Source organism: Perognathus longimembris, chromosome 3 (genome assembly GCF_023159225.1).
Source record: "Perognathus longimembris pacificus isolate PPM17 chromosome 3, ASM2315922v1, whole genome shotgun sequence".
NCBI lineage: Eukaryota > Metazoa > Chordata > Mammalia > Rodentia > Heteromyidae > Perognathus > Perognathus longimembris.
In genome coordinates this window covers 8,087,629-8,099,199 of record NC_063163.1, presented here as the reverse complement: position 1 = coordinate 8,099,199, position 11,571 = coordinate 8,087,629, and the positions used below count along the sequence as shown (strand labels likewise).

Here is an 11,571-nt window from a genome sequence, read left to right as displayed (position 1 = left end):
TACTATCTGAAGAATAAGGAATTGAACTAAATGCTCTCTAGGATAATTCCTAGTGCAATAATTCTATGAAGGGAAAGTACAAAGGTTTTATGACTTGATGGATAAACATAGCATCAAGGGCTGTAGTTCAGATTGAATAGTACTGGTGTGGCATGCAAAAGGTCCACAGACAACCACACCAATACCAGAGACAAACCAACGAAATCATAAACTAATGCTATTGAAATATTTTCAGCTTCTACAAATGCCGAACTATTGCGATTTTGTTTTGTTTTTTTCTTCTGGTAATAGTTATTAGGTAAAACGTTGCTGTATAATGCAAGATTCATATTTTTAAAGCCTCTATTCTATCTGGCAAAGTGATTGATCCTTTTGGAGGGGGTATAAAGTAGTTATGTACATAAAGAAGAGGAGGGGACCTACAAGTACTGTTGAAGTTTCATGTGAGTTAATTTCATGGGTGCACAAACATTACTTCTGTTGTGATGGTACTATGAAAGTATTGCCCTTTACTGTCAAAGACATGAGATGCACTTTGTGGTCCAAGCAGTTCCATTTATTTGTTCTGTCAAGTACATCATTAGAACATAATAGGCACTTAAAAACTAGAAATGATCTTAGTTTAAAAAATGAATTAACTCTTTATAACTTTATTTTCTGTTTTTTGCTTAAGGTAGGCTTTCAGAAGTTAGCTGTTTACTATAAGAAAAAGGTCAGACTTATTATCATTGGCTGTAGGAAGAAGAGATGTTGCCATATTATAAGGAAAAGAGAAAAACTGGTCAATGACTGTTATGGTTTGGTGAAGTCTGTGTGTATAGAAATAGTAACAGGAAAATTCCGCAAAACAACCTAGATAGTTCTGGTCTAACGTGTGAGCCTTTGTATTAAGTGTATGTGTGGTCTACTATTTAGTCATCACTTACAGTTATACAGTGATGAATAACTTTTAAGGAATTTTTAAACTTCTTCTATTGATGTAGAAGATGTAAAATTCCTCTGGCCATTAAAATTCCTGACCTCATTTTTTGAATTTATGTTGAAATATAGCCTCAAGTAAGAACTCTGCCTTAGTTTATTAAGTATGACATCACTTTTTGACAAATGTGGACAGAAGAACTTCTATGAATTAAGAATCTCAATTCATGTTCTATGGGGAAGCAGCTCTAGAACAACTGGCTAGCCAAAGCAGGGTTTTATTAATACCAAGAGTTCATCAGTCCTATTTTGAGTGTGTATGTGAGACTATTTGCTAATCCTCTTTTAACATAGAAGAACAAGAACAAGAACTTTTAATACAAAAGACAAACTCTGCTTTTTGATTCCAGCACTTTAAAGGACAATTCATTTGAGCTGCAAGTATTTATTGAACATTTACCCAATCTGTGTAACTTCTGGACAGTGAAGACATGATAGTGTATAAAATATACCTAAATCCACATCATTCACTTCTTATTCTAGCTGGGCAAAGAGGTGACAAACAAATGAATTACACGGTAAATTAGAAGGTGATTGATATTATGGAGAAAGATGGATAATAAGGGAAACAGAGAATGCTGAATGGGTTGGGGCTGTGGAGTAGGTGCGTGTGTGCGTGCTTGCGTGCGTGCGTGTGTGTGTGTGTGTGTGTGAGTGAACATGTGAGGAGTGGTGGGGGCAGGCTGCTCTGATAAGGTCCTGCTCTGGAGGGGACAAGCAGGTTGGGATGATGAGTATGGGGCCTTGTAGTCTTTATAATGACTTTGGCCTCTGAGATAGGAAGTCTTTGGAGGATTTTAAGCCAACCTGGGCTTTTCAATAACAAGGAAACACAGCTGTTTAATCAACTGTGTTTGGGCTTAGAGTTGGACAAAACCTGCTCTCTTGTATAGTACATAGAAACTACATTGTTAGGGTGTTTTGGGTTTTTTTTTTAATCTAGCAAATACGGAGTGTGGACTATGTGGAAGAATCTTCCTTAGGCACTAAGGAATGCCAAAGAGAGGTGAACCTTAGTGCTTTCCTTATTAATAATCTTATGGACGTTCTGGGAAACTTTTATAGAGTTAATATAAATGTGTGTCATAGCTGGGCACGGAGGCACACACCTGCACTGGGGAAGCTAAGACAGGAGGGAGGATCGTGAGTTATAGACCAGCAGGAGCTAAATAGTACAACTGCATCAAAATGCAAAACAGGTCACATGATTGTTGAAGGAGCTCCTAAGTTGCACCAACTGTTGTGCTGATGCTGAAGCGAAAGCAGGAGGACCTGCTGCATTTCATTTAAGCTGTGTGTGTGCTCAAGGCGGAGGAGGATGGATGCAGGAAGAGTCAGTCTATCGCTGATCATCCCTGCCATGCTCCCATTCAGAAAGCTAGTTGTATGTTTTGCATCTCTGTGTTTCTAGTTTTGACTAATACTTCTGAGGAGAATTGAGCACTGCCATGAAAGAAAGCAGAAGGGATGTTTTAGGTTTGGAGAGTAACACATGTTGGTGTATAAACGAGCATAGAGGTGGAAGGCAGGTGCAAGAGAGAGAGGGAAGGAGGGAGGGAGAAAATGAAGAAGAGGAAGAGAAGGGAGAGAGGGACAGATACCAACACAGAGATATTAGGAAGAAGAAGAGAGTTAGTGAGAAAATACTTTGTGTATGATGAACCAGATTCAGAAAGGGAGAGGAAGACAATTACAAAATTTTGTAGGTCTTTGCTATTTTCTGGTCATGAAAGAAATAGTCCTAGGAGTCACCAAGATGGTCAGTCATCAGTCTACTAGCACAGGACCTGGAACCCAGCAGGGTTATGGAAGAGAGTACAGATAACTGTTTGGAGATGGATTTAGAAAGAACCAAGAGTGGTAAAAGGACTTACATAACTTCTGAGTATGTCCAGTTGAAAGCATCAAGTTAAGTTTCGAAGTCAGGAAGAAAGGCTGGCAGGCAGGTAGTATTAAGACTTACTTCATTTTTCTAGTTAAAGCCATAGAAGGGGTTGAGATTATCCAAAGAGAAGCTAAAGAGCAAGAAGAAAAGAGACTGTAAAGGAGTCCCTGCCCCCACTCCAAAACCCCAAAAAACCAAAAGAAAGCAACCCAAAAGAGTAGGAGAGTGGTGTGAGCCACGGATGGGAACCAGCAAGGAAAAGGAGGAAGAAGTTTGAGGAAGGGAGAACAGTGTCTGCTTTGATGACAGACAACTAGTCTAGGTCCAAAGACCTTCAGATTTGCCCATGAAGAATTCGAACGTTCACTGCTTTTGGTTTGTCTCTGTCTGTCGTTAGATTTCATGTCATTCTTGAAAGTTAAACATAGCATCCATTTAACATTTTCTCACAGTGCTTCACTATCATTTAGTAGTTGAAACACTACAGTGGCTTGGGGAGGATCAAAAATAGGTGGAGTTTTGATCAACTATTCCTATATATGTATACATATGTATTCTTATGAGTTATTTTGCACATGATACATGTTTGAAAACTGACTTGTGTATCTAAGACATTGCTTTCAGATTGAAATAAATTATAACCAATATTATTTCAAATATCCATCTACCATTGGCATTTTAAATTCAGTCATACTACAGTGATTTTTCTTTATTTGTTTGCATAGCTTGGCACCTGTGTTTGCTCTGTTTGTACCATTTTACTGCTCCATACCAAGAGTCCAAGTGGCACAAATTCTGGGCCCGTTGTCCATCACAAACAAGACATTGATTTATATTTTGGGACTTCAGGTACAGTATACATTTTACATTCACATTTGTTTAACTTTCTTTTTCTTTTGTGTTTCTCTTGTTTGATCTCCTTGAAAACAGTATTTTTTCCCATGAGTTTGGCTTCATGATGTGTATCAAATGTTCAGAGGAAGTTCTATAAAACAAGAACATCAAGGTGTAGAAGGTACTAGAATACTTTCATGGCCTTTAGAAATCTGATAAGACCTTTCAGTGTAATTTGCATTGGTGGAAAGTATTTTCATTTAATTACACAATTGTAAGTACATTTTAAGAATCAGTTTGAAGTGAGAACAGTGGAAAGTGGAAAATTAATGTCAAAGTTAATTTATTGAATCGTAAGTAAGGCTTGAAGAAGAAACCCAATGTGCTTTACTCATCCTTATTTCTATGTTTTTGTGCACATGATGGCATCACCATTTGCTAATATATTTGCTGTATAGACCATTAGAGCACTTGCTGTCTGATTTAAAAACTCAAACTTGAAAAGACGATCTTCAATGAATAGCTCCCTGACCTATTTCAGGACCTGTGCTAGAAAACACATATAATGTTCCATTTTCCGTCCATGCTATCTATCATTCTTTTACACTCACACCTTTTGATGTAAGATTTTATTCTGTGGCTTCCTGTGACACCATGTGATCCACTAATTAATACTCATAACATTCCTTGTCCCACACATATAAGCTGAATACAAGTATCACTGTAATATGCCCTCCTCCCTCCCCTTTTCACCTTTATCATTTCCTCTCACTTCTCTAGTCTGCTGCCTTATCAATGGCTCATCTGAGGCCAGTATTTCCTTCCTACTTTACAACTGTTTCTCATGATACGTTTAGTCCTCATCTCTCAACCCCCACACCATGAGCCTTGGGTAAGGTTCCAATTCTAACTTGGCTTTCACTGAGATAGATGTGGGTCAAGTCCTAGAGCCCCTCAGAGCCTCTTGTTAACCAGTTCCACTGTAGAGTTACGTAGCATAATTGAGGATGAAAGACATTGTTTTATTCATTATGAGAGTAGGAATTCAGTGTAGCACGTGGAAAGTCTTCATACCAAGTGGACTTTCGCACTTGGTTACTTGGTCTGGCATTTTTAGTGTATTCTGAACAGATGAGAACAACTAAGTCAGTTGGAATTTTTAATGAGTACTTTATAGCTTCCCCCTTTAGTTTTCTGTTGTGAATGTATTATTACTTTTAGCAAAGCAAAATAAGTAGTATGTTTCATCCCTTGGGAGAAAAAGGACTCTAATTGGATAAGAAGATACTGCCTACCCTGTCACAAGAGCCTTTGTATTTAGTGCTATTTCAGCAGTATTTTATGACCTCTAGTGATCCCTCTTGGTTCTGATCAAGGGCAGAAATGTAGCTGCAACCACAAGTGGTTTGTCAAAGTAATATAACTTCTTGATATTGTCATAATAGTCCCAATAACTTCATGAAGTAAAAGTCAGTATCAGAAAGTAGGAGTGGAGGTGCCTCATTGGCTTCTTGATAAAATCTAGTCCTTAGCATGAATGGCATCTAGGGTTCCTCTTGCCTATCCAGCACCAACTCATGCTTTTCCCCACCACCCTGCAGCGAGTGTGGTTAACATTCCCAGCATCTCCTTGCCTTGGTCCCCTCTGAGCCTTTGAGCCTGTTTCTGTTCCTTTCTTTCTCCCTACCACAGCTACTTGCAGTCAGGGACATTGAGTGAGTGAGTGAGTAGCTTTAATCATCAGAAGAGTCAAAACACTTGTTAGGGAACCATGTACAAAGTAGGTGGCTTACGAGCCAGCCCTGCTGTGCTCTGGGCTAGAAGCTGTAGAGGATGAAGTGGAAGATAGGGTTCTTGTCCTTGAGAAGTCTAGCAGTGAGGAAAACTCACCCTTTCAAAACCTAAGCAGGCAGTTTGCACTGCACGTGCAGTACACTGAGGGACTCCAGAGGCCAGAAGCATTTAGTGTTTTCTGCACGCCCCTTTTATGTGTATGAGATACAAGAGTGGAGAGCATGTGTATTTGGGTGACCAGCTCCACCTCCCACAGCTGTTTGGCACATTGTATAGGCACTCCTCACCAGTGAAATAGGTTTCCTAGAACCTCTCTCATCGGGTAATAAGCAGGTCTGTGTGTGAAAAGCCTTGAAAGGAATTGTAAAGAGTGATAAATAGCTTATTTCCCTTCTTATTATTAAAAGAACTGCACAGCTGGACGCCATTAGCTCATGCCTGTAATCCTAACTACTCAGGAAGCTGAGATCTGAGGATCACTGTTCAAAGCCAGCTAGGAAAGGCTGTGAGACTTAATCTCCAATTTACCACCAGAAAACTCGAAGTGGTCCTGTGTCTCAAGTGGTAGGGCACTAGCCTTGAGCAAAAGAGCTCAAGGACAGTGCCAGACCTGAGTTCAGGCCCCACAACTGGCAAAAAAAGAGACAAAACTACAGAAAGTATTTGTCTATATAATTCTCATCCTTGTTGTTATGAGAGTCACTTACACTAAGCAGGCCACATGCCAGTGAAATATTGGGCAGAAAGTGGCAGCCACAGCTTCCTTTCCATCCTCTCTTTTGGCCTCTCTTGCCTTTTGTGTCTGTCTGCTTTGTGTGCATCCATGTTAAATGTGGAGTTTCCAGCTAACGTAGTGTCAGCTTTCATGAACCAGGGCTGTTGTGCGTCAGTATTGTGCTTCTTCCTCTGTGGTCAGAAGTCCTGAAACTCTCAATCTGAACTCCTAAAAATAAACACTACACATTATATTGCCTCATTCTCCTAGAGATACTTTGCAATGTCTTATGATTTTTTTTGAACCCTGAGCATACCCTTAGGTATAAACGATGTGGAAAGCAAATAAACAAATGTCACAAGATCTTTTTCAAATTACTCTAGTCACTAATTAACTTTGCTTTTATTAGCTTACTCTTTCTTGGATGAGAATAGAATGAGGATATTAATAATTAAGGGAAATATCATTAGTCAGGCAGTGGTGGTTCATGCTTGTAATCCTAGCTATTCAGTAGGCTGAGATCTGAGAATCACAGTTCAAAGCCAGGGGAAGGAAAGTCTGTGAGGCTCTTCTGTATCATTAACTATCAGAAAAACAGAGGTGGAGTTGTGACTCAAAGTGGTAGAACACTAGCCTTGAGTGAAAGCGCTGGGACAGCGTTTAGGCCCTGATTCAGGCCCCAGGACCAACTAAAGGGTATCATTGTATATGGATCTGTATTCCAACAGGCTTGGAGTAGCAATGATAAGAAATAAAAATGAGAAATTTGTTAAACATATATCATAAGGCACTACTTGACACCAAACATGATGATAACTAAATATTTTTGCTTTGTTAATTCTTTTTTTTTTTGCCAGTCCTCGGGCTTGGACTCAGGGCCTGAGCACTGTCCCTAGCTTCTTTTTGCTCAAGGCAAGCACTATGCCACTTGAGCCACAGCACCACTTCTGGCCATTTTCTACATATGTGATGCTGGAGAATTGAACCCAGGGCTTCATGTATATGAGGCAAGTGCTCTTGCCACTAGGCCATATTCCCAGCCCCTGCTCTGTTAATTCTAACAATTTGTTTATTCATAGTTGGTTTCTTTTTTACTTTAAGTCAGTCCTATTTGTAAATAAGAATATATTTGAATTTCACTTGTCTTCATAGTAGGGGAGAAGTTCAACTTATTTTCAACTATAAAAAGTCTAAGGTCTTAGTTTAAATAAATATATATCTATATATTGTATTTAATACTATATTATTTTCTTTGAAATAGAATGGATACTTAATTGTATACTTGATTATAATCTGTATTAAAGCATATCCAGTGAATACTTAATATAAGTGATCATTACTATACAGTCTATAAAATTACGTATGCTGTGATAAGCAGTTGAACTTTATTTTAGCTATTCTTTTGTTTCCTTTTTTAGCTTTTCACCTCTGGTTCCTACATCTGGATTGTAGCCATAAGTGGACTTGTAAGTGTGATTCGTGTCCTTTAATTCCTTCTTTCTTCTGAAAAAGCATTAAGAAAAATGTCACACTTAAATTTTGTGTCATATTCTCCTGTCTCCAACACTCTTAATCATATCAGATCTGGCTCCATGCTACTTCCGTCAGGATGAAAAAGGGTCAGTTACATGAAAAATCAAACACAAAAGAGGCCAGTTTGTCTCTATTCTTAAAGTAACTTCGATGAAAGTTTTAGCTGAGGTTTTTGGCCAATGTTGTTTTTAAATTATTTAGTCTAATTCATAGTCCGAAAAAAAGAAAATGAAGAAGTTGAACCTAAAAATAAGAAGAGCCGTTCTGTTTGTTTTATAAAGAGACACTGTCGTGTGAGGGAATAAAATAAGACAAACTGGAAAGTCAGGTGGGTTGGAACAGACAGAAGACTCATCCGTCTGTGGCCACAGAGTGAGGAAGCCAAAGGATTCCCAGCTGTCATTCTTTTTTTTTTTTTTTTTTTTGGCCTGGGAATTTGCATTTTTTATTGTTTTAGAGGTGATAGACATTGGGGTTACCTTTACATGTATCGAATGATAGGTACATTTCTTTTCTTTTGCCAAGCCTTCATTCTGTGTGCTGGAATTTCCTCTATGCCCATACTGCTTTATTATAGTTTAGTAATAAACATTTGCCTTAAAGCCTTTTGAAAGTAGTTTTAAAGAAGTTTAGGCCAGGCACTGGTGGCTCATGCATTTAATCCTAGCTACTCAGGAGGCTGAGATGTGAGGATTGAGGTTCAAAGCCAGCCCAGATAGGAAAATCTGTGAGACTTTTATCTCCAAAAAGCCAAAGTGGAGGTGTGGCTCAAGTGCTAGAGCACCAGTATTGGGTAAAAAAAGCTATAGTATAGCACCCTGAGTTCAAGCCCTAGGACAGAGAGGGGGAGAGGGAGAGGGGAAGGGAAAGGGAGAGGAAGGGGAGAAGGAAGAGAGAGAGAGAGGGAGGGAGGGAGAGAGGGAGGATGAGATTAAGTTTTATTATCCAGACTTGAATATGAACCCTTAAATTTATTGTAAACCCTTAAATGCCTACTGTATTTTATTTTTCTTGAAAAATACTAAGAAAATATAAAATGGCCTTTTAGGAAAATACAGGGAAAACACTTGGAAATAATGATGCATCATCTCAACACAAACCTTTTAATTTTTTATTTTATTTTTTGCCAGTCCTGGGCATTGAACTCAGGGCCTGAGCACTCCCCCTGGCTTCTTTTTGCTCAAGGCTAGCATTCTGCCACTTGAGCCACAGTGCTACTTCTGGCCATTTTCTATATATATGGTGCTGGGGAATCGAACCCAGGGCCTCATGTATACAAGGCAAGCACTCTTGCCACTAGGCCATATTCCCAGCCCCACAGATCTTTTAAATAAGTTACCACACTGTTCATCCAGTTTCCCCAGTGAGTACCAGGGCCATGGAGCTGAGCCACATTGTAAGGCCTACAAGTCACCTGAGCTATCCTTAATTCTTAATACTGTGATAGCTTTTGGACATCTTGGGGTCAGATTGACTCTCTGAGGCACAGTTGCAAAGCTTTGCTTAGTGTAAGCTCATCGTCGTCCAGCTATCAGTGATTGACAGATTACCCAGCCTCTGGTCCTCAGTCTAGAGCACCTGGCTTTGATATGGAGAGCCACATGTACTCTTTCTTCCACGCTGTATTTTGTCTGTATTTGTGATGCTCTTGAGTCCTCTTTTGGATATTTTCCTCAACCACTCATGATTTTAACATTTACCTCTTGTATATTATTTTATTGTGTTGGTTTTCTTTTGATTCATGTACTTTCAATATCCATTCCATTCTTTAACAACTCATTAGGCAACTCATTTGTTTTCAAATATCTCATTTTCTTTCTTCTGTTTTCAGACCCCTGAATGTAAATTAAGTGTTCCCTGTCACCATAAGAAAGCTTCATTTTGTGACATTTGCGCTAGAATTGGAGGATGCATAGGGTCTTCTCTTTTTTTGTAATCATTTTAGACCCTAAAATATGCTTGTAGTGCTCACAAACTATCTTAGAAAATATTTTAACAGGTTGTAGGTGACTGTTTTTAAATGTTTTAAAGGAATTAATAAGCTACTGAAGGATTTTTAACATAAAAGTCTCTTGTTTCAAAGGTGCTAATAGAATCGCACTTTTTGAAACATCATTTCAAGATGACAGCATTTTAAGGAATCCCACTAATAATAAACATCCCTGTACCAGCTGAACTTTTCCTTCTTCAATAATTGACTTGGCCAAAGTTATTGCCCTTCTGTTATGATAAGGAGTCTGATATATCTTCATTTTGGTCTTGGTTATTACTCTACCATACTTAGATGACCCTTTAAATTGTTGATAGCTGGGCTGGGAAGGTGGATTGGTGGTAGAGTGCTTGCCAAGTATGCATGAAGCCCTGGGTTTGATTCCTCAGTACCAGATAAACAGAAAAAACTGTAAGTGGCTTAAGTGGTAGAGTGCTAGCCTTGAGCGAAAGAAGCTCAGGGACAGTGCCTAGAACCTGAGTTCAGGCCCCAGGACTGGCAAAAAAAAAATGTTCATAGCATTGTTAATCATAAATGTTTTTCCTTCATGCTATATCCCATAAATGTTGGTGCTTGTTTTGGATTTTATATTTTATCAAGAAAATCCATATTTTATTATGAACTATTTCATATTATATAGATAATTTAGATGATGATAATTATAAAAGGGAATATTCCATAATGCCATCCTTCTGGAGGCTAAATCAGGAAAGTCAGGAGGATTATAAATTTGAGGCCAGCCTAGGTTACATAGCAAACTCAAGGCAGGACTGAGTTACATGCAAGACACTGGCTTAAAAAAAAAAAGGCTGGGCACTATTGGCACATGCCTGTAATCCTAGCTACTAGGCAGCTGAGATCTAAGGTGGTGTTCTGAAGCCAGCCCAAGCATGAAAACCTGTGAGACTCTTATCTCCAATAAACTACCAAAAAACATCAACAACAACAAAAAATGGAAATGGAGCTCTGGCTCAAGTGATAAAACACTAGCCTTGAGCAGAAAAAACTCAGGGATAGCACCTAGGCCCTGAGTTCAAGCCCTAGATCCAACAGACACACACACGCACACGCACGCATGCACGCACGCAAAAACTATGAATGTCAAGTTTACATCATTGACTATAGGAGTCAAGTCTGAGACTCACAGAGCCGTGGTTGGCTAATGCAGACATCTCTTGCTCAATGTGATTTCTCTTCCCATATAGATCAACTAACTTCCTTTTTTTGAGAAGTGGGCTATACTGGAGACTAATCAGGGCCTTAAACTTAATTAAACTTCCAAGTCAGGCACTCTGCTACCACCTGAGCCATACCTCCAACCTGTTTTTTTTTTAATGCTAAATAAAATGCTAAACAATGAAATTCATACTGTCAAAAAGAAATGCACAGTTTGCAGTGTGTGGGATAATGATATAAAACCTTTTGGTGAAAGTTCACATTTACGTATTGAAACCAAAGCAAGCATACTCTATGTGTTAAGAAAGTCATTTTATTTCACTCTAGAAATGATGTGTTTTGTGAAAGAAGGAACTTTAAAAAAAAAAGATAATTGTATAAAACATAAGTCATTTGTTATCTACTGTCATAAAAATAAAAAAATTCTTGTGTTTTTCTGGAAAACTGACACTGAATAACATTTAGTTATTGTTTAATTTCTTTCAAATAGGCTAGTTTTAAATCTCCCATTTTGTCATGTGTTCTTGCATGATTCTAGCTGTCTCTGAGCGTATAGCTTTAAAATATCCCAGCGATTAATAGAGTAGGTTGATAGATAACATCCAGCAGGAGCCCGTTTCTGTCATCAGCAATGTCACACAGAAGAATGAGAACTGAATTCTTTTC

General features: G+C 38.6%; 1 protein-coding gene across 1 annotated transcript in view; it reads left to right on the top strand.

Moving 5' to 3' along the window:
* Ubac2 (UBA domain containing 2) overlaps positions 1-11,571 on the top strand; it is a 125,693-nt gene that overhangs the window by 80,451 nt on the left and 33,671 nt on the right. The window contains exons 5-6 of the mRNA XM_048341142.1: positions 3,589-3,712; positions 7,625-7,672. Of these exons, the coding sequence (XP_048197099.1) occupies positions 3,589-3,712; positions 7,625-7,672 (172 nt within the window). The remainder of the gene's footprint in view (positions 1-3,588; positions 3,713-7,624; positions 7,673-11,571) is intronic.